At 37.8% G+C, this 23,772-nt stretch overlaps 1 protein-coding gene across 12 annotated transcripts in view; it reads left to right on the plus strand.

The window, feature by feature from the left end:
* HERC1 (HECT and RLD domain containing E3 ubiquitin protein ligase family member 1) overlaps window positions 1-23,772 on the plus strand; it is a 206,775-nt gene that overhangs the window by 30,537 nt on the left and 152,466 nt on the right. For all 12 annotated transcript variants that reach the window (XM_058665701.1, XM_058665710.1, XM_058665706.1 and 9 more), the window contains exons 3-9: window positions 12,731-12,826; window positions 15,113-15,307; window positions 16,450-16,761; window positions 18,445-18,541; window positions 19,144-19,287; window positions 20,322-20,449; window positions 23,599-23,743. In XM_058665701.1, coding sequence (XP_058521684.1) covers window positions 12,731-12,826; window positions 15,113-15,307; window positions 16,450-16,761; window positions 18,445-18,541; window positions 19,144-19,287; window positions 20,322-20,449; window positions 23,599-23,743 — 1,117 coding nt within the window. The remainder of the gene's footprint in view (window positions 1-12,730; window positions 12,827-15,112; window positions 15,308-16,449; window positions 16,762-18,444; window positions 18,542-19,143; window positions 19,288-20,321; window positions 20,450-23,598; window positions 23,744-23,772) is intronic.

Here is a 23,772-nt window from a genome sequence, read left to right on the forward strand (position 1 = left end):
CATTGAGTTAACAACTCAGAGATGAGTTAGGAAAAAATTTCTGATTCTAGGTATGAGAAGTTTTAAGAAGAAAAATAAGGGAGGGAGAGGGGAATTAGAGAGCAGTGGGTTCAGGACAAAGAATGAGAGGTAAAGTGTATCGTTTTATCATAAAGGAAGGAAGAGAAGGAAGTTGTGCTATTGGAGCAGAGACAGGAAAAATGGGAGATGATGAGCTAAGTTAAAATCTGTGGAGAGTCTATTACCTGAGGAAATTAGGTTTTTGATTGTCATTATATTGGAAACTGTGTTAGTAAACAGTAAAATAAAGTGTATTATCAGTTTCATTAATTCGTAAGACTTAAATGTAGTATACATGTAGAATAAAAATTCAGATATTAAAGTACAAATTTAGAATATTAAGACTCAAAAAGAGTTCACTGAATTTCAGTTAAGTCATGTTGATCAGTCTTTCTGTTCTTCATTATCAAATATCAACACATTTATCAACAAATATCAACACATTTATTTAATAAAATAACTAAAAATGCTGCTTATAATTTTTGCATGTATATTTCCAAGCACATGCAAAACTTTTGGATTGGCAGGAATATTTCATAGAACATCTTTATGTTGAGTCTATTTCCAAACCAAAAGCATTTAAATTTTCACTTGGTTTATTATTTGTGTTTGTGATCTGGATGATAAATACCAGATCATTTTAAGTAATTTTATTATAGAAAACTGCTTGGAGATTTTAGATGGTAAGAACTATGAAAATTTGAATTAGTTAGTATTAAATAAAAATAAGACAAGATAATTGTGCATTGTTTTGTCTAGAATATGAAATGTTGGCATGGTCCTGTACTGTTGCGTAAGGTGAAAGCCTGGAGACCAGGTTTGCAGTGTTCTCGGGGGAATGATATGTGGGGTGAGGGGCTGCTCTGGGAGACAGTTAAGTCACTTTTTTTTAAATTCGATACTTAAACCCTTTCATTTGCACAAATATTTTTCTAATTTTGTATTTTTTTATCTGTTAATTTTACACTTCCAGCATTCTGTTAATTTTTCACTGGTTTCAAATATGCAGTGTGTTTAATGACCTAAAATAATATATCTGTTTCTCAGTACATGCTAGTGTTTCCGGGAGAAGTCAGTTTGCACAGCATCTTTTTGCATTATTGTTGTTACTTGAAATAATATTAATTGCTGAACAATATAGTCACATGTTTATATATCTGCCCTTGTTGTGTTTCTTTGCAGAACAAAATGCTAGACACTTTGAATTTGGCCTCTAAATTTGTCCTCTAAGGCCTTTTCCTATGGTATTATTTCTTAGTTGGGAGGAAAAAACCCTAAGAATGTAGACTTTTTCTCCTCAATATCTGGGAAACTTCATTATCTTTTTATTTTTTTAAGCATATTTGAAATAGGTTTGTATACATGGTTAATTGACAGATTAAATCAGATCTACAAATATTACATTAAATATTCCTGAAGAATATTTATCATAAATATATATATGTAATTGTGTGTGTGTGTTTTCATTGAATTAACTTACGCTTCTGTAATAAATATCCCATCCCCTCCTTTTTGGTTTCTTTGATTTATGATTTACTGTTTTCCAATACTTGGAGTAAGGGAGGAAGAGAACCTTTGTTGAATGCCTACTGCCTACCAGGTGCTTTATATTTACTGTCATTCAATCAGCATTTTAAATCTAGGAGACAGATGTTGTTTACCCTTTTCTTAAATAAGGCAAGTGTGTCAGCCTGAATTTATACATCTACTGAGCAAAAGAGCTGAATGTGCAACATTGTGCTAAGTAATTGCTGCAGCCTGTATCTGCAAAGCCCATGCTTTTCTAAACATGTATACAGTTGTCCCTGTTTATGTTCAATTGATTTACTGTTTATAAAAGTTGAAAAATTCATTTTATTGTTGCTTTTCCAGTTTTCTCTCCACTTGGCCTCTCATTCCTGGACAGAATAACAAATATACTCAGTCAGTGGGTCACCTGCCTCTTTTCCCTCCAAAGCAGTGCTCTTACATTACAACTCCTCATTGGGCCAGGATTGTCCTAAAGTACCAGATAAATTTCCTCAGAATTCTGGAACCAATCTGGAAAGTTTGACTCTCTCAGAGTCACTCCAAATGTACATTAAATCAAATTTTAGTTAAACCTTAGATTGGTTTTAAGGGAAGGCATGGGTATGTCATTGAATTTTAGGTTTGTTATTTCTCTTTGCATGGTAAATGTTGGTGTAATGTTCTTGGTGTCCAGAACTTGTGTTTCCTATACTTTGCTGTGTTTGAGAACTCAGGAACCATGTAGAGTTCTACTGGTACACTGGATCCTCGCTCGATCCGATTCTTCCTGTCTCAAGTTTGTCTATCTGTGGATAAGTGGGATGAAATTGATCTCAATCTATAAGTTAGAGGAAGAGAAATGTAACCATAAACTGAGTAGCTGACACAAGGCCTAACAAATTCAATCCATAAGTTTTATATTTGTATTTAAAAATGTATATATACTTTTCAAAGGAATGCAAAGATGATACGTATTTATAGGGTACCATATGATGTCTCAATATATGTATGTATTATGCAACATTCAATTCAGGGTTAACATAAGCATTTCATCCAACATTTATCATCTAATTTTGGTGTTAAACATTCCAAATTTTTTCTTCTAGCCTTAGAAAGAAAAATACCTGGGGGCCAGCACTTTGGTGTAATAAGCTAATCCACTGTCTGCAGTGCCAGCATCCCGTTTAAGTGTTGGTTCATGTCCTGGCTGTTCCTCTTCAATGCAGCTCCCTGCTTATGGCCTAGAAAAGCCAAGGGGGATAGCCCAGGCTCATAGGATCCTGTACTCACATGGGAGACTCAGAAGAAGCTTCTGGCTCCTGGGTTTGGATCCACTCAGCTCTGGCTTTGGAAAGTGGACCAGTGTATAGAAAACCTCTCTTGCTCCTCCTTTCTTTCTGTAAAATCAGCCTTTCAGGTAAAACTATATAAATCTTAAAATATCTACACACACACATACACATACACACACACATATACACATCTAGTACAGTATTGTTATCTGTAGTTATCCTTCTGTGCATTAGAGCACTAGAATATCTTTTGCTGTGTAACTGTAATTTAGAGCATGTTAACCTTTCCTCTCCCTCTGCTCCACTGCTTTCCCTAGCCTTTGTTAATGCCTATTCTAATCTTAACCTCTAGGAAATCAGCTGTTTTAGTTTTCCACGTGAGTGATGTCATACAGTACTTGTTTTAGTTTTCGTAGCTGATTTCATTTAAATTAATGGTCTCTATAACTGACAGGATTCCACCATTTTTTATGATTGGATAGTACTTCCTGTGGGTGTGTAAATCTTTGTGTGTATCTCACATTTTCTTTTCTTTATTCAGTTTCTGAATACTTGTTTCCATTTCTTGGCTACTGTGACTAGTGCTGCAGTAACATGAGAATGCAGATGTCTCTGCATGTGTATCCAGTAAGGGGATTGCGGGGAAACACGGAAGTTCTGTTGGTAATTTTTGGCTGAACTTCTTCTTTTTTTTTTTTTTGAAGATTTATTTATTTTTATTGGAAAGGCAGATATACAGAGAGAAGGAGAGACAGAGAGGAAGATCTTCCATCTGCTTGTTCACTCCTCAAGTGGCCATAATGGCTGGAGCTCAGCCAATGCAAAACCAGGAGCCCGGAGCTGCTTCTACGTCTCCCATGCAGTTGTAGGGTCCCAAGGCTTTGGGCTGTCCTCGACTGCTTTCCCAGGCCACAAGCAGGGAGCTGGATGGGAAGAGCAGCAGCCAGGACACAAACTGGAACCCATATGGAATCCCAGCTTGTGCATGGCAAGGACTTTAGCCACTAGGCTACTTTGCTGGGCCTCTAGCTGAACTTCTATACTGCTTTCTACAGTGGCTTTTGTTGTATTTTTCATATAGTAAGGTGATATTATGTTTTTTGAAAAGGATTTATTTACCTGTTTGAAAGAGTTACACAAAGAGGAAAGAAAGAAAGGGCAAGATAATGAGAAAGATTAATCCTCTGTCTACTGGTTTGCTTTCCAGATGGCTGCAGCAGTCGATCCTAGGCCAGATGGAAGCTAGAAGTTTGAAACTCCATCTGGGTCTCCTACGTGGTTGAAGGGACCCAAGCACTTGGGCCATCCTTCATTACCTTCCTAATCCTGTTAGCAGGAATCTGGATTGGCAGGCAGGACTTAAATAAGAGCTCATAAGGGGTGCTGGTGTCGTAGGTGGTGTCTTAACTCAATATGCCACAACATAGGCCCTGCATTATAGTTTTGATTTGAATTTATCTGATAATTAGTGATGTTTATCATTTTTCATATGTTTGTTTTCCTTCTCTATATCTTTTTTTGAAAAATTTCTATTTAGTGAGGGCAGTGTTGTGGCATAGTCAGTGAAGTCCCTCCCTGTGATGGAACCATCACCATATGGGCACCAGTTTGTATCCCCGCTGCTCCACTTCTGATCCAGCTCCTTGCTAATGGCCTGAGAAAAGCAGTGGAAGATAGTTCAAGTACTTGGGCCCCTGCCATCCACATGGGAGATCCAGAAGAAGCTGCTGGCTTTGACCTGGTAGCATGCTAGCTGTTATAACCATCTGGGGAAACAAAATCCCTCTCTTTCTTTTCCTCTTTCTGTGTAGCTCTGATTTTCAAAATAAATAAATCTTTTAAAAAATCTTAAGGAAAAAGTTGTCTATTCAAATCTGTTGCCCATTTTTAAAGTTGGGTTTATTCCTGTGCTATTGATTTGAGTGGCACTTAGATATTCTGGCTACTAATCCCTTATCAATACCATGACTTGGATTATCTTCTCCCAGTATAGCTTATTTACCAAATCTGTTTGTTTCCTTTGCTGTATAAAAGCTTTATAGTTTGATGAAACCCAGTCTAATTTTGCTTTTGTTTGTTCTTTTGTGGTTTAACTATAAAATTCTTTTTCACTACAATGTCATGATGTTTTCCTCATTATTACTTTAATAGTTTCATAGTTTTAGATCTTAAATTTAAATCTTTTATCCATGATTTTTGTATGTGATGACAGATGGGGTCTAATTGTCTGCATGTTGATATCTGATTTCCCCAGATCCATTTATTGAAAAGACTGTGCTTTTTCTAGTCTGTTCTCAGCCTTTTGGTCGAAGACCAATTGATTGTAGATGCTTAGGTTTATTTATTGTCTCTCTAGTTAGTGACTACCTTCTTACGTTTCTTTTTACTTACAGTGTCTCTTTTAATTTCAAGAATTGCCATTGGTGTATCTTACAAGATAGGTCTTATAGAAGTAAGTTTTCTTAGCTTTTATTTGCCTGGGAATTTTCTTTTCTTTTTTTTTTTAATTCTTTTATTTTGATAATCTGTACATGGCTGATTAGGGCACAAAAGGTCAAGGGCTGCAGGAAAGTGAGTAAGACCATTGTTTCCACTTTAATATTATTATTTTTTTCTATATCTGGGGTGAGGGGAGAGATAAAGGGAGAAGCCCCACCCAGCCTCCCACCCATCCCAGGTCCCCAATGTGAGGCATGCTCCCAAGGTCCTGCTCATGCAGTTTTGATAGTTCAACAGTTCTGAATTGTTGCCGATCTCACCATTCCATGCACGATGAAATCTCTTCAGAATCCATTGACTGACATAGTCTCTTCATGGTTGGGGTTCTGAGATCATGATTGGAGTTCAGTTGGAGGGATCCCCAAAGAAACTTCGTCTGGGGTGATCCCCAGACCTGAGGGAGGTGCCCACTATTTCCCTACTGTGACACTCCCACTCCCGGATCATGCACTCTCCAGGTGATTCTGCAGTTTAACTTGACAGTACCAGCATCTGCCAACTGATGCTGCAGCAAAGCCCAACCAACCCTCGCCCTCTCTGATTTATGCTTGCACCAGTAGGAACAATCAGCCCAACCTAGCTTTTCCCTGATCTAGCTCACATGAGGCCCACAGGTGTTGTAGCCCTGCCCAGTCTGATCTGCCCCTTCCCAACTCACGCTCTCCAGTGGGAGTGACAGTCCAGCAGGGGAGCCCTCCAGATTCCCCCTACTGGCTTTGCCCCTGTTCCCCCTGGTTCTCACGTGTGCTGGTTGGGTGCTGAGGCCTAGCCAGTCTGGCATGGCCTGCCTCGCCTCGACTTTTACCAGTGGGTGCTGTAGCCTGACTCGGCCTGGCCCACCCCCAATTCCAGCTGATGCTGGTGAGGGTTACAGCCTAGCCCAGCCCAGCAGGCACCCAATCCCTGTGTATGCCTGGGAATTTTCCTATCTCTTATTCCTATCTATAGGATGGCTTTTCTGGGTGCAGTTTCTTTGGCTTGCTATTTTCTCCCTTCACAGTCCTATAGGTTCCTGTTGAGAAGTCTGCAGTCAGAATCGATATCCTGTGTGTGAAATATCTCTTTTTTTCTCCTTGCTTTAAGAGTCTTATCTTTCTGCTCAACCCTGGAAAATTTGATTGTACTATGTCTCAGGATAGATTTGGTTACATTGAATGTGACTGGTAAACTCTGGCTTTGCTGTACTGAGATGGTTGTATCCTTTTCTAGGTTTGGGGTATTTTCTGTTACTATATCTTAGAATATGTTTTCTACTGCTCTGACCTTCTGAAATCCCTCCTGAGTCTCAGTAACTCCTGTCTGCGCTTTTAATACTGTCCCCTCCCCTGCCCCACTTTGCTCCTCTGCCTGCTTTTTAAAATCTGTTTAGAAAGGCAGAGAGACAGAAGCATGTTAGAGCTTCCATCTTCTGGCTCGTTTTGCAAGTGCCTCCAATAGCTGTGTCCTGTAGAGACACAATCAGGGTCTCCCACGTGCATGGCAGGGACGCTGAATACTTCAATCATTACCTTCTGCCTTCCAGGATGCACATTAGCAAGAGTCTGGAGTTGGGAGTAGAGCTGGAACTCAAACCCAGACATTCCAATATGGGATATGGATATCCCAAGCAGTGTCATAATCAATGTGCCAAACGCCTGCCTCGTTTGACTATATTTTCAAATAGCTTAATTTTGACCTCACTAATACTATATTCTTTTTATCTCTTATGCTGTTGGATATTTAGTTTTACTTAATTGTTTTTCAGTTCAAAAGGCTTTTTTTTCAGTTTTTAAAAATGTCATTTTTAGGTTAAATTTCTCTGTTGAAATAATGAACCATGTTTCTGTTTTCTTAAATCTTATTGAGTTTCCTTAAAATAGCTGTTTTAAATTTTGTGTCTAAAAATTTACTCAGTTGCTCTCCGGTCACATTTGGGCAGCATGACTTGTTCATTAGGTGACAGCATGTTTCCTTGTAAATTTGTGGTGCTCTCTGGCATACAGTGTGGTCTGCACATTCAAGGATTAAGAATTTTTTTCAGTCTGTAATCTGATTTTGTTTGTGTATGCCTTCCAGAAATTCTGAATAGTTTGCTTATTTTCTCTGAGTCTGTGAATACTTCTTCACCCTAAATTGAAGTCTCTCGCAAGTGTTGGAGTATCATCAGTGTTTCAGTTTAATGGGCACTCTCATTCCAGACTTGTTCTGTATCCACATTTGGTGTGCTACTCAGAATGAACTACTAGAGGCTGAATCTGCAAGCACTGACCTGAGACAAGAGGCTTTTGGACTTTATCTGGAGCTGTGTCTCAGCTGTGGCAGCCAAACATTGATCTCTAATGCAAAGTCCTATGCTGATTTTCCTAGCCTATACTTCAGGTGTAGGGTCTTGCACCCATTGTCTGCTGCAGGTTGAAGGAGGGTAGAAGGAGGCAATTCCTTGGCCATTTGGCTAAGGAGGGTCTGCAGGCTCAGTCTGCAGTTATTAGCCTACAGAGCAGGATCATGGGGTCCCATCTGGCAGTAAGTTTTACAGGGATGGGCCTGGTTTTGATCTTGTCTGTATCTTGGTGCTGGCTTAACTTGCTGTACCACAGTGCCAGCTTGTGCAGTTCGTGGTTTGATGAAGGTGGGATGTACAATGTCAAGTTAATAACCTGAAAAAAGGATCTGCATTGGGAGAAGGTGAAAGCAGCGCGCGCGCGCACACACACACACACACACACACACACACACACACCCTGCAGAAGAAAGAGATAGAAAATATTATGAAAGAAGGAATCATAAGAGATAATTAAAAATTAGGAGCAGTGTTTCTGCAGACATGAAGTTTATGAATAGAGGAGCTAGAAAGCTTTTGGGAGGACTAAATTTTATGAAATGACCAAAGTATATGAGAGCATGCTCTAGAATGAATGAGGTGGAATGGGATGAGATGAGATTCCAACTATGGCTTTGTCTGTATTCCTTGCTTGGGGTTTTGGGACTTGGTCTGATAGTTCTAGTAAAACTAGATAGCAAGAACATAAGGAAATAGATTCCAGTTTTATATCATTATCAAATATCTTAACCAGACAAGTGTAAAAATAATCATTCTTTTGAATGATATATATGTAAGGGAAATATATCTCAATGAAGACTTATAAAACTATGAGTTTATATTGTTTTAATTTTCACTTTAGTTTTATTCCATTGATATTCTGATCATCTTGTATTAACAATATGTGAAATAACACATTTAATGGACTATCTTTTCTAAAGTTTATTTTCTATAAAAATGCCTAGTTTTTGAGTATTTTTATTTGCTTTTAAATCATGTAGAATGTTACAAAACATGCTAAGAGCTTTATATAGAATTGGTTTTATGTTTTTAATTCTGACGAACTAGAGTGACATTCATTGCAGAGAATATGCTGAATATTTTCTTGTTTTAACATTTTAAAATTTAGCAAGAATTTATTCGACTCAGTATTTTCTTTCTGAATATTATTATGCAAAGTAATACTAATTATTGCTACTAGTTTTGATGATCCATCCACGAAAGAACTAGCCAAGTGGAATCAAAGATCTAACAATGATCAGTCGTGTGCTTTGACCAGAAGTTTGATTAGCTGTGGTGTTTATTGAAAGTTGTTCTGGAACTCAGAGATTAGTGACAAGAAACAGCAGAAAATAATCAAGTACAATAGTGGGGACAATAGGAAAATGTATATTTTAATTTTATGAAGACTTCCATGGCCATTTGGTGCAGTTATCAAGATGCCATTTGGGTTGCCTGCATCCCATATTGAAGGGTGTGAGGTTGAGTCCTAGCTCTTTCCAATCCCAGCTTTCTGGTAATGTGTACTCTAGGAGGTGGCAGGTGGTAACCTAAATGCTTGTGTCCTTGTCACCATATGAGAAACCTAGATTGAAATCTGATTTCCAGGCTTAACTAGACCTGGTTGTAGGCTGTTGCACACCTCTGGGGAGTGACCTGGTGTATGGGAGTTTTCTCTGCCTCTGGCTCTCTTCTGTCTTCATTCCAAATTAAAAAAAAAAATGAAAAATTGAAAGAAATTTAGTAAAAACATTAGAGAACAGAAAATGTTAAGAAAATATTGAATTCTCTGCATCTTAGCTGGGGTGAGGAGATAGGTGTAAAGTTCTACTCATTCGCCTGGACTTCCGTTACAGGACTGTTGAAGTTAGAAGGGATCTTGTCAGATGACAGTTTTGTCCCAAAACATTCAGCTAGGTTTTTGAAGATTCTGGTTTTTTTTTTTTTTTTTAATGTATGTGAAAGGCCGAGTTGGAAGAAGACTGGCAGAGAGAGTTTCTGTCTGCTGGTTCCCTCCCTAGTTGTCCACAATGGCCCAGGCTGGGCTAAACAGAGCTAGGGGAGTAAACCAGTGAACAGAAGATTTCTCTCAAGGGAGATCAGAAAGAAGTTCTGAAGCTTCTTTCTGATCTCCCTTGTGGGTACAAAGACATTTGGGCCATTTTCTGCTGCTTTCCCAGGTTCATTAGCAGGAGCTGGATCAGAGGTGGAGCAGTTAGGTCTCAAAGTGATGCTCATTTTTGGAATGCCAGCATCACAGGTGGGAGCTTGATCTGGTACGCTGCAACACGGTCTCCAACAATCAGCACTCTGAATGCATCATATACAAGCGGCTTAAGGAAAGTTAATTAAGTACTGCTTCTTTTTAAAAGCATTATTATGTATCTTCCCAGTAGATTCAGACTGAGAAAAATCTCATTTCATTGGTGGGATAGAAAGACATCAGATGAATATATAGAAGAACCTGAAAAAATATGAAAGTTTAGCATATAATGGGACTTGGAAGTTTTTTTGTTTTTGTTTTTTGAAGGGCAGAGTTACAGACAGCAAGAGAGGGAGAAATCTTCTGTTCACTGGTTTACTCCCCAAATGTCCATAATGGCCAGAACTGAGTCAATCTGAAGCCAGGAGCCTCCTCCAGGTCTCCTATGTAGGTGCAGGTGCCCAAGGACTTGAGCCATTCTTCACTGCCTTTTCAGGTCATTAGCAGAGAGTTGGATTGAAGTGGAGCAGCCAGGACTTGAAATGGTGCCCGCACGGGATGCTGGCACTGCAGGCAGTGGCTTTACCAGCTAGGCCACAATGCTGGCACAGAATTTGGAAGTTCTAACTAAACTTTATTAATATAAACTAGGTTTAAATCCTATAGAAATTTTGTTAATATAAAAGGCTAGATTTAAATACTATAGGCATTGACTTGGATTTTTTTTATTTTGTTTAAGTATTTGTTACCTAGGAATCAGGCTAATTAAAATAGTTTGAATTAATGAAACCATAGGCCCTTGAGTTCTATGGGATCTTGAGAACATCAAAGTCAACCTTCCCTCCACAGTAGGTGATTGACTTTTACATGGTTTACCAGTCTGCCAAATGATAATCTAAAATATAAGTATCTTATAATACAATTACCTTTTCTTTCTTCTAATTTGAGAACCCTACAAACAGTAGGTGAGCAATCTCTCATTCATTGGTTCACTGCCCACATGCCCACATGCCCACAATAGCTGCTGTTTGACCAGGCCAGCACTAAGAGCAGGACATCAAGTCAGTTCTCCCTGAGTTTGGCAAGGACTGGGCTACTTGAGTCAACATCTGCTACAGCGGGAAGCTGGAATGGGGTGCTGAGCTGGGCTCAAACCAAGGGACTAGGATATGGATGCAAGCCTCTTAACCAATGACTTAACTACTATGCCACTGCTGTCCTTTCAGTTATCTTTTGGGAAAAAGCCATCAGTGTGAAATTTGTTATTACAAGATTGATAAATTGTAGAAATAATTTGATATTTATGGTCTGAAGATTTAAGAATGTGAAACTATCAGGGATCTTTTACTTTAAGAAAAACTTTTTAGTTTTTTTTAAATTCAAAAACCCATTATTTTGTAAAGATTTTTTTTTTTTTATTTGAAAGGCACATTTTAGAGAAAGAAAGAGATCTCCCATCTCTTGATTCACTCCCTAAAAGGTCACAATGGCCAGAGCTGAGTTGTCTCAAAGCCAAGAGCCTGGAGTTTGTTCTGAGTTTTCCACGCGCATGCATGGGCCCAAGGACTTGGGCTATTCTCTGCTGCTTTCCCAGGCCATAAGCAGGGAATTGAATTGGAAGTGGAACAGCTGGGGCTAGAACTAGTACCCATATGGGATGCTGATGTTGCAGTATGAGATTAGCCTGTTGAGCTACTGCACTGGCACCAAACTCACAGTTTTAAAGAGATTTGTTTATTTGGAAGTCAGAATGAGAGGTCTTGCATGCTCTGGCCACATGGCCAGGGCTGGTTCAGGCCAAATGTAGGATCTCTCAAATGGGTGGCAGGTACCCAAGTACTTGGGCCATGTTCTTCTACCTTTATAGGCATATTAACAAGAAGCTAGATAGTAAGAAGAGCAGTTCGGAGTTGAACCAGTGCTCCAGTGTGGAATGATGGCTGGCAGTGTACTTAGCTTTCTGCTCCATAGTTCACTTTCTCATGTGTCATTTTTCATTGAGAATGGTTTCTCCCATGTGCCTTACTTTGAGGAGAAGTGCTTTGATTCCTCAGCTGGACTCAGAAAAAGTGCTTTGTTGCTAGTGTAGTTAGGAAGCTCATTATCTGACTTCCTGGAACTTTGGGCTGCCACAAGGGAAGAGTGGACCTTGTGCTCCTCTGGTTAGGACTGTAAATTGGGCTAGCTATATTCTGCTTTCCTGTGTCCTCGAAGTTTGGGTGGCAAGGCAGTTGCTTGGGAATAGTGTTTTCTGGGACATTCACACAAGCAATGTATAAATGGCAACATTCTACTTGGTATGTTTTTCGAAGCTTTAACCTATGGGATGAGGCATAGTTTAATAAGGCAGTAGGTGAAGGACTGATGCTTACTTTATATATTGATTTAATTGCCAGGTTATTATTTATTTTTAAGAAAGGCAGAATGACAGACATTTTCCCTCTGCTGGTTTACTTCTCAGATCTCTGCAACAGGAGGGTCTGGACTAGGCCAAAGCTGAGAGTCCAGACTCCATCCTTGTATCTCATGTGATTGGGACAGACATACATGAGTTATCTGCTGCCTCCCAGAGTGTATCAGCAGGAAGTAGTATCAGAGCAGAAGCTCAAACCCAGACACTCCCGCAAGATACTTGGCAGTCCTAAGCAGGCTTTTAACAGCTATGTTACCATGTCCACCCCTGCTGAGCTTTTTGTAACATTTCTTTGTGATTGTTCCATGTTCTCAATTTAGCATTTGATCTCAGTGTATCAAACTGTCATACAAACTATTGAACACATCTTCAACTAGATGTTTTTTTAGACTGAGTGTTGTTAATACATTGCCTCTCTTCTTTCCATGTTGTATCCCACAATGTTTTAATTACAGGGTTCATCTGCTGATCGAAGTCAGTGGAGAGAACCAACCAGAACATCTGATGGCTTGTGCTCACTGTATGAGGCAGCACTATGTCTCTTTGAAGAGGTATGTAATCATATAATGGCTTTTGCATTAAAAAATAACTCTTAAAAATCTTATAGCATATATTAGCATACTTTAGTTTGTGAAAAATGAAATCAGAATATTTATTTTGGGTGTAAAAGGTTTTGAAATCGATGCATAGGTTTTTCATGATACTCATTTTTAATGAATTTTATGAAATTTTGGATTTCAAAATTTGTTTACAACATATAAACCTTTTTAGAAAAAGATTTTATTTTACTTGAAAGTCAGAATTAGAGGGAGAAAAAGAGAGTGGACACGATGGCTAGAGCTAAGCTGCTCCAAAGCTGAAAGCCAGGAGTATCTTCTGGGTCTTTCGTGTGGGTGCAGGGGCTAAGGGACTTGGGTCATCCTCTACTGCTTTCCTATGCCATTAGCATGGATCTAGATTAAAAGTAGATCAGCTGGGACATGAACTGGTGCTCACATGGGCTGTTGGTGCCATAGGCAGAGGGTTAGCTTGCTATGCCATTGCCACCTGCCCTTAAACTTATCTTTTAACTGCATTTTTTCAGTAAGCTTTTAAATGTATCCTTGTATAATATATAATGTCCTAAGAATAACTGAAGATGGAAAAGGAAGACGGTTTTAGAAATAAAAAAGAAACTAAACAACATAGAAAATAATCAAGAAAAAGTGACTGCTAAAGTTAAAATGTCCTAGGAATTATGCTCACATTCATTAGAAAATATTTAGTTAACATTTTATTATTCTGTTGTGCATACTATTTAAAGATTTTGACTAAATTTATTCTTTTCTATTTATGTACTAATATATTGACTTTTTAAGATTCTTCCTTTATTGATTTGTTTGATTCAGCAAAAAAAAATCATAGAAGGCAGACAACAAATTGATACTAGATCTAGCCTATGTTGTATATGTACTGAGTTAGTACAAGTCAATAAAAATTTTTTTTGCTGTAGTAAATAAGTGGACAGAAGTTAGTGCAGTTTACAAAAATGCATAGAGAAACTGTAACTGTTGATAATTAGGGAACCTGAATGTCAAAATAATGGTATCCTTCTTTTTCCTTACATAAGTTTGCAGGAAAGTTTAAAAGCAGAACCTATTACTTGTATGGATACTGTGACATTAGTACTCTCATATTGATTTATTTCTTGATTAGAGCAACTGGAATGGCCCCCCTGGGTCCTGTGCTTTTGGTAGGAGCCTAGATGTTTTAAAAACATGTATGAGTGGCTATAGGCTTTACCATTGTATTTAACACACATGGTAAACAAGCCATGGCTTTTGTTTTATATACAAGGGTACTTCAAAAAGTTTGTGAAAAATAGAATTAAAAGATGAATATTTTTCTGGTGAAACAAAGTTTTGAAATCCATAAACAGTTTTTTTTTGTTTTGTGCATTTTCCTTGAATTGTGTGAAGACTTCTTTGTTTTCATGAATTTCAAAGTTTTTATATCAAATACTTACCTTTGAGTTTCATGTTTCTCTGAACTTTTTGAATTACCATGGTATATACTTAACATATTTGTGAGTGTTGAATTTGCCTGTTCCTTCATTGTTGTTAGGATAGCACCTGCTTTTGCATGTTACTGGTGACAGCATTATTTTGGAAAAGCAGTTTGCTATCAAATTGTTTTGAGAGCCGTAGATTGTCACTTATAGGCAGGTAGATATATAATCTTTTTGCTCAGGTTCGTTAGTAAAGGAAAAATAAAGAATATATTCAGAACTATGTTTTTAAAAATGGCATGTATAGCAAAGAAATAGAATCTAAATGTCCTATTAAAATGATTCAGTAAATTGTGCTTTTTATACTAGATGGAATATTATGTTTAGTCATGAAGACTAGGTAGACAGGAAAATTGCTAGTGGCTTTGTACCTCTTGTCATGTTTATATATCCACTCTGACAACTGCATTAAAGCATGTATATGAGAAATTCTGGAAGGACAAATTAAAAGATAACTTATTGTATTAGGAGGTTAAGATTATCAAGGACAATTTTTTTTCTTCTTTGCTTTTTAATCTTTATTTTTTTAGAATGATATTAAATGCAATACCAAAGTTTTAATTTAAAAAAGGCTTGATCGTGTGTCTCCTTTCTGTATTTCCCATTATTATTATTTTTTAGTGATTTATTCTGTGAAAGAAATGGCCCACCTATCTTTAAGACTGAATGTGTTGTTTCCGGGTTATTTGAATAGTTGATAACATTAGAAGGAAAAGCAATAATTATTTCAGAGAAAAGATAATGAAAAATCTAAACTAAAAGTGTTCTCACATTTTTTAAACTTTAATAGGTTTGTAGAATGGCTTCTGATTACTCAAGAACATGTGCTAGCCCAGACAGCATTCAGACTGGGGATGCCCCCATTGTCTCAGAAACCTGTGAGGTTTACGTTTGGGGAAGCAACAGCAGTCATCAGTTGGTGGAAGGCACACAGGAGAAAATATTACAACCAAAACTGGCTCCTAGTTTCTCTGATGCTCAGACTGTAAGTTCTCTGTCTACCTTAAAGTTACCAAATGATGGGGTATTTTAATCTTGTCTAATCTTGTTTTAAATAATAGTATTTTTTAAATGACTGAAAATTCTTGGTTTGTTGCTTCTTATCTGTATTATAGCACATTGCATCATTTTTAAATAGAAAAGCATGTTTTTAGTCTCTTGTTGCTCTGACGGCATTTCAAAATTTCAAAAACTAAATAGGATTTGGATATCTAAAAGCATTATGAATGATAGTGTACCTTCTATTATATGTAACATAAATGATAAATACTAAATGAAAATTGATTTTTTTTCTGTTGCCAGATTGACATTTCTTTTTCTTATTATGATAATCCCCACCTTTTTTTTTTTTAACATTTGTAACTAAGCTGGAAATTTTTATTTTTGTTAAAATGTATATTTTGGTAATATAATATAGAATATATTTGCTTTTGACAGAACAGACTCAAAATAATTTATGGGGTAATTTTATTTCTTTCTCTTCCTCAATTTTAAGAGGAACATGCTGTGTTTTGCTTTGATTCATTCATTTTTGACCTGGTAGGTAGCTTGAATTCAATGATGCAGTCAGCATGAACAGGCCATATTAGTATTTCCTTAGTTCTGCATTTAATCCTAATATCTCTGAAGAGTCATATCATACTGGTTTTTTTTTTTTAAGATTTATTTATTTTTATTGGAAAGGTGGATATACAGAGAGGAGGAGAGACAGAGAGGAAGATCTTCCTTCCGATGGTTCACTCCCCAAGCAGCTACCATGGCTGGAGCTGAGCCGATCTGAAGCCAGGAGCCAGGAGCTTTTTCTGGGTCTCCCACATGGGTACAGGATCCCAAGGCTTTGGGTTGTCCTTGACTGCTTTCCCAGACCAGGCAGGGAGCTGGATGGGAAGCGGGGCCACCGGGATCAGAACCAGTGTCCATATGGGATCCCGGCACGTGCAAGGCCGGTACTTTAACCACTATGCTATCATGCTGGGCCCTATGCTGTGTTTAAAAAAAAAAAACTTTTTTGAGTGTTTCTGTTAAAGCCATCCTTAAATATTATGTTTATCTAAATATTGTATTTTATATTTATTGTGTATTTATATATATATTGCATTTTATATTTACATTTCTGCTTATCTGTAGATTGAAGCTGGGCAATACTGCACTTTTGTCATTTCTACGGATGGTTCTGTCAGAGCCTGCGGTAAAGGCAGTTATGGGAGACTGGGCCTTGGAGATTCTAATAACCAGTCTACTTTAAAAAAGTTGACATTTGAGCCTCATCGGTCCATTAAAAAAGTTTCATCTTCAAAAGGATCTGATGGTCACACTTTAGCATTTACAACAGAAGGAGAAGTCTTCAGTTGGGGTGATGGTGATTATGGGAAGCTGGGACATGGAAATAGTTCAACCCAGAAATACCCCAAGCTTATTCAGGGTCCTCTGCAGGGAAAGGTATGTATGTTTTGGATTTATAAATGATTAGTGATGCTATAATTGATACTGTGATTCAGATTTTGATGTATTCTTTCTGAAGCTATTTTACTTTTCTGTAAGCTTTTATATAATTATGTTAAGTTTTTCCGTGAAAGTTTTCTTATGTAATGATTTTTATAGGGTCTAAATTTTAGTTTTTTCAAAAAGATTTATTTTTATTTTTATTATTTAATTTTTTTGAGAGTCAGAGAGAGAGAGGGAGATAGAGATTAGAGAGAGAGAGAGATCTTCTATCTGCTGAATCATTCCGTAAATGGCTGCTTTGGTCAGAGCTAGGGCAAAAGCTAGGAGCTTCCTTTGGGACCCCCATGTGGGTGCAGAGTCCTAAGCATCTGGGCCATCTTTTGCTGCCTTTCCAGGCCACAAGCAGAGTTGGAAGCTGGATTGGAAGTGGAGCAGCTGGGGAATATTGGCATATGGGATGCTGGTGCCTCAGGCAGAACTCTGGCCCTCTGTGCCATGGTGCCAGCTCCTAAATTTTAAATAATACTGTAATTACCAGTGAAAATTTTTTTTTTCTTTACGGGAAATTGTCAGACAAAGTTGTCTATTCAAATGAGTTTTACTCAATTATAACAGAGTATTTTGATTTACATTGTCAACTCCAAGGTAACAGGCATTGGACCATTCTGTTTTGAAAACTTTAATGAATACTTGATAAAATGTTGAATATGAAATTTAAGAAACTTCAGATAAATACTTTGTGAAATTACATTTTCTGATCTTCTAAGTCCTGCCTTTCTTCCTTGATTTTATTTCTTATATTTTACATGTTTCATTTTTATAATGGAAACATTCCCAATTGAAAAGAACATAATGTGAGTATCAGTGAAAAATGTACCAAATTGTTAAGTTGATACTTTTCAGATGAAAACTTCGAAAGTTCTTAGTACGTTTCCTTCACTGTATTAGATGCACTGTATTGTTAATTAATCGTGAGTTGAATTTCCAAAGTCATTTTAGTTTTTGAAGATTAAAAAATGTATGAAACTATAGAAATTTTTTTTTCTAATAGGGAATGATTTTTGCTCACTGTTAATAGGTATAAATTACCCCCAAATATAACCCTCTATGTCCTTATTCCCTTGATTCTGCTGATTAATTGTTTAAGTTATTTGAGGGTAAAGAGGTTGCCAGAAGCTTAGTATAAGCTTTTATACTGCTTAGATTTTTCTACACTATTAATAGGCATTGTTTTATTATATAATAAACGTCTTTTGATCAACTAAAACTGGAGATTTTCTTAAGTTTTACGTTTTGGAAATCATCATTGTTATATGGGTGTTCTACAGTTACCAGTTCTTTGAGTTAAAACCTGATTGGTGATGAAGTAGTTATGCAAATGTTGGATGGAGGAGTTCAGTGCCCCTGTTAAGCTTTCTAAGCGGAATCCTTCTTTGAATCAGAAGTGTTTTTTCTTCTTTGGGTGGAAGACAGGGCATGTAGTTTGGCATTGACTACATGTCAACTATTGCTTTGTTCTGCTGGTCACCTTTGTCTGAGTGTAGTCTCCACAGCTGTAGAGGGCAGTTTCTGGGTGAATTATGGATGTTAGTATCTCTGAAGCCTTTGTGTGTAGGATCAACCATGGACTACATTGTTGGCAACTATGCTGACCAGATTGACTTGTGTGCAACACAGGTGGTTGTGTGTGTGTCAGCTGGATACAGACATAGTGCTGCTGTCACAGAAGATGGTGAATTATATACATGGGGTGAAGGAGACTTTGGACGATTAGGTAAGATTTTTCTTTTAAAAAGACTCAGTTATTTTCAGAAAAATAAAAATACGGTTACAGAGAAGTAGTGAGACTTTGTCAGTTCATTTTGCTTGTTTTAAACTCAGGAAGTTAATTTTGTATAGATTCATCTAGGTTATGGTGCTGATATTTCAGATGTAATTTAATCTTACAGAATTCACTGAGTATCGCTTCTCGGCCTTTTGGCTAAGATCAAGTGTAGAATTCACTGAGTATACCTTAGATGACTAAGCAGTGTAGGATTTTAGGAATTAGAACAATGTTCTCCTGATCCTCAAAATTAATAATCTAGTGGGCAGTGAAAATAAGTCTTTATGAGCATGGTAGGAAATAGCACAAGGTAGGTGCTGTAGGAAGAGCACAACTAGAGTGTTCTATAGGTTCATCGAAGGGGTTGGATGCCCTAAATGGAAGCAGCCTGGAAAATTGGTTGAGAAGATACCTAAAGTAATGCTGTTTTTCATATTTAATTATATTGAGAATATATGTTTATTCTCAGAACATAGTGTCTATTCTATTTGTGGGTAATGGTGTGGAGAAAGAGTTAACGTTGTTTCTTTGCTGTTTTTGTTTTATCCAAGGTCATGGTGATAGTAATAGTCGTAACATTCCAACATTAGTAAAAGACATCAGCAATGTAGGGGAGGTTTCTTGTGGCAGTTCGCATACCATTGCCTTGTCTAAAGATGGGAGAACTGTATGGTCTTTTGGAGGAGGAGACAATGGTAGGTAATGAAAATTTCTCAGTAGCTTTGAACTTTTTTCCAGAAAAGAATTTTATACTTTAGTTTTCAATAATACATGCCTATTATAGCAAAATTCAAATACAGATGAGCAGAAATGATAGTAAAAGTGTTGCTATAAATGTTTCTTTAATTGTTGTTAATAGTTTAATAGACAATTAAATATTTATATAAATATGTTTTTATGTAGGTTATTTTTGAAAATCCGGTTGGACCTACGTGTACTACAGATACTACTCTAGTCTTTCTGGTTTTAATAGTACTTTGATTCTTTACCTTGTCATAAAGCATTACTCTGTATTACATCATCGTTTTAAATGACTAGTGAATTTTTTTCAGGTGATTGTAGCATGATTTGCGAAAGCATTTTATCATTGTTGACTAGCTGGTTTCAAAACTTTTTTCAGAGTTAAAAATAATGAATGACTAAATCTTTGTCCATTTTAGTCACTTTATCAATGTTAATGCTCTCTTCCCTGTGTTTCTCCATAGCATTAGGTATAATAATTAAGATGATTTAAAAAATACCTTCAGTAGTGAAAATAGTATCATTTATTTGTATTTCCCTGATTCTAGTGAGGTTGTTGGCCATTTGGTTTTCTTTACTACTTTGCTGTGTTTTCTATTTCTTATGCCCTATTGATTTTATTCTTAAACCTGGAAAACTCTCTCTCTATATATAAACATTCTTGTCTAGGACCTGTATATTATATCAATAAATTTAAAATTAGAAATGTAGCTATTAAAGGGAGAAGAGCAGAAATAATTTTCCATGTCTCTTCTCAACTGATGCAAATGCTTGTAATTAGGGTACAAAAGGCTACTGATTGTTGGTTGCTGATTTTCTTACAATAAAAAGGCCTAATTGTTAACATCCTCTGCTGTCAGAAATAGCTTTCCACATCAGTCAGATTAGTGATGGAAAGTACAGAGCTCTTTATCAACTTTAGTACTTAAACATTGGAGGCTCTTTAAAACAAGTAAGTTGTTTAACTTGAGTGTGTTTGTTTTCATAGGCAAACTTGGCCATGGTGATACTAACAGAGTGTATAAACCTAAAGTTATTGAAGCTTTACAAGGAATGTTCATTCGCAAAGTTTGTGCTGGGAGCCAGTCTTCACTTGCTTTGACATCAACAGGGCAGGTAGGACTAAGAGCAAACAGAAAAGAGAGTGTTTTACAGTGCTAGGTGACTCAAGAATGGTAATTATAGGTATGTTTTAAAGTAAAAATAAATGCATTTTTAGAAAACATACTGACATGGATTATGTTCTCCTGTTGAGGAAAAGTCAGATTTTCTGACAAGCCTATGTAATACAGATAAACTTTTTTTCAGCCTTCTCTTCTTTGTGTTAAGTTGGCTTTACAAAATCCTTTAGCATTCAGGACCCCATAACCATCTTCTAAAAATTTTGGATAGTTGGAAAACACATGGTTAAAATTCAAAATTTTTTTTATTATTTATTTGAAAGGGAGATTTACAGAGAGGAGAGGTAGAGCTCTTCCATCATTTGATTGACTCCTCAAATGGCTACAAATGCAGGAGTTGAACTGATCCAAAGCTAGGAACCAGGAGCTTTCTTGGGCCTCCCATATCAGTATAGAAGCCCAGGGATTTGAGCCATCGTCTGCTGTTTTCCCATGTTATAAACAGGGAGCTGGATCTGAAGTGGAGCAGCTGGGACTAGAACTGGCATCTATATGGAATGCTGACATCACAGGTGGAGAATTAGCTGGCTTAGATTTTGATGGAAACAGTCACATGAACTAAGAAGGTAGTAAGGTGATCAAACAAGAGGGTAGAGAGAGCAGATCTAGGTGGAAAATAATTTGAGAGGGTTAGATTTTTTGGGAAACAGGCTTAATAAAGCTTAGGATAGTCAGAATTTTGTGATTCTTTCTATAGTGCTTGCTTCTTTTTTCCTCTTCTCGCCTCTCCCTTCCCCTTCCCTTCCTTTCCTCCGTCCTTCATTTCCTTCCCCTCCCCAACCCTCCCATCCCCTCTCATCATCTTCCTTTTTTTCCTTCTTTGTTTTATTACTTACTTACTTGTTTGAAAAGCAGAGTTACAGATGGAGAAACAGAAAAAGATCTTCCATCTACGGGTTCATTCCCCAAATGGCTACAATGGCCAGGTCTGGGCCAAGCTACATCCAGGAACCCAGAACTGTATTCAGGCCTCGCACATGGGTGGCAGAAGCCTATTTCTTGTGCCTTCCCAGGTGTATTAGCATGGAGCTGGATCAGGATTGAAACAACTAGTATGTGAACTGTGTAAGATGCTGGTATTATAGTCAGTGGCTTGTTATGCTACAAGGCCATCCCAGTATTTGGACTTATACATACGTGCTTTAACTTTTTTTTTTTTTTAAAGATTTATTTATTTTTATTACAAAGCCAGATATACAGAGAGGAAGAGAGACAAAGAGGAAGATCTTCCATCCCATGATTCACTCCCCAAGTGAGCGCAATGGCCTGTGCTATGCTGATCCAAATCTGGGAACCAGGAACCTCTTCCAGGTCTCCCACACGGGTTCAGGGTCCCAAAGCTTTGGGCCATCCTCAACTGCTTTCCCAGGCCACAAGCAGGGAGCTGGATGGGAAGTGGGGCCGCCGGGATTAGAACCGGCGCCCGTATGGGATCCTGAAAAGGCGAGGACTTTAGCCACTAGGCCACAGTGCTGGGCCCGTGCTTTAACTCTTAACTCTTACGCTGTTTGTTGCTTTTATGGAGGGGCTGGATATGGTAATAGATCAATGTTTTTTTTTTTTTTTTTTTTTTTTTTAAGATTTACTTATTTACTTTTTCTTTTAGATTTATTCTGTTTTTATTGGAAAGTCAGATATGCAGAGAGGAAGAGAGACAGAGAGGAAGATTATCCATCTGTTGATTCATTCCCCAAGTGGCCACAATGGCCAGAGCTGCACTGATCCTAAGCCAGGAGCCAGGAGCCTTTTCTGGGTCTCCCATGTGGGTTCAGGATCCCAAGGCTTTGGGCTGTCCTCGACTGCTTTCCTAGGCCACAAGCAGGGAGTTGGATTGGAAGTGGAGCTGCCGGGATTAGAACTGGTAGCCATATTGGACCCCAGCACATGCAAGATGAGGACTTTAGCCATTAGGTCACCGCTCTGGGCCATAATTATTTATTTTTAATGAAAGGCAGAAATACAGAGAGGAGGAGGGTCAGGAAAATCTTCTGTCTGATGATTCACTCCCCAAGTGACTGCAGTGTCCAGAGCTGAGCTGATCTGAAGCCAGGAGCCAGGAGCTTCTTCCAGGTCTCCCACACGGGTGCAGAGTCCCAAAGCTTTGGGTCGTCCTCCACTGCTTTTCCAGGGCACAAGCAGGGAGCTGGATGGGAAGCGGGGTTGCTGGGATTAGAACTGGCACCCATATGGGATCCTGGTATGTGCAAGATGTGAACTTTAGCCCCTAGGTTACCATGCTGGGCCCAGATTAATGGTTTTTTGCTCTCTTTTGTACATTAGTGGTAGTCTTGAAAGAGTGAGCTGGCCAATATTCTCTCACAGGGGCATATTATGTGCAGGCATAGCTATTTAAGATTTTGTTTTTGATTACTACACAAGCAAAGGAACCCATTAACTGGAATTAGCATATTTGGAAAAGTGGAATGCCTTGTGTCCTCTGAAATCTAACTCAAACTATCACCTTGTGTTTCATTATTCAGTCATTTGCTTTCTTAAAAACTCCTGATTTTTCTTTTTTTTTTTTTTTTTAAAGATTTATTTGTTTTTATTGGATTGGCAGATTTACAGAGAGAAGGAGAGTTAAGAGAAAGATGATCCATTCGTTGTTTCACTCTGCAAGTGGTTGCAATGGCCAGAGCTGAGTTGATCCAAAGTCAGGAACCAGGAGCTCTTCCAGGTCTCCCATGTGGGTGCAGGTCCCAAGGATATGGGCCATCCTCTGCTTCTTTTCCAGCCCACAAGCAGACGTTTTATTTGGAAGATATATCTTGGCTGGCCTTGTAGCATAGTAGGTAAAGCCACTACCTCTGAAGCCTGTGTCCATATGGTCGTAGATTCACGTCCTGGTTGCTATACTTTCACTCCCCATGTTTGACCCCTGGAAGAAGCTCTTGACTCCTTGATTCAGCCTGCCTCAGTCATGACTGTTACAGTCATGGGAATGAATAGGAAGATCTCTCTCTAACCTTCAATTTAAATTAAAAAAAAATATATGGCATTTATTTCTTAGAAAGTATTGAGCAGCATAGTAATTCAGCATAGTAATTCAAATAATTAGCTGTTGTCTGTTTCCTTTTTTTTTAGGTCTATGCTTGGGGCTGTGGAGCTTGTCTAGGTTGTGGTTCTTCAGAGGCTACAGCTTTAAGACCCAAGCTCATTGAAGAATTGGCTGCCACAAGAATAGTTGATATTTCTATTGGAGATAGTCATTGTTTGGCTCTTTCTCATGGTAAAGTTATTTGTTTTTAAAGAGACATA

The sequence above is a fragment of the Ochotona princeps genome, chromosome 6 (genome assembly GCF_030435755.1).
Source record: "Ochotona princeps isolate mOchPri1 chromosome 6, mOchPri1.hap1, whole genome shotgun sequence".
NCBI lineage: Eukaryota > Metazoa > Chordata > Mammalia > Lagomorpha > Ochotonidae > Ochotona > Ochotona princeps.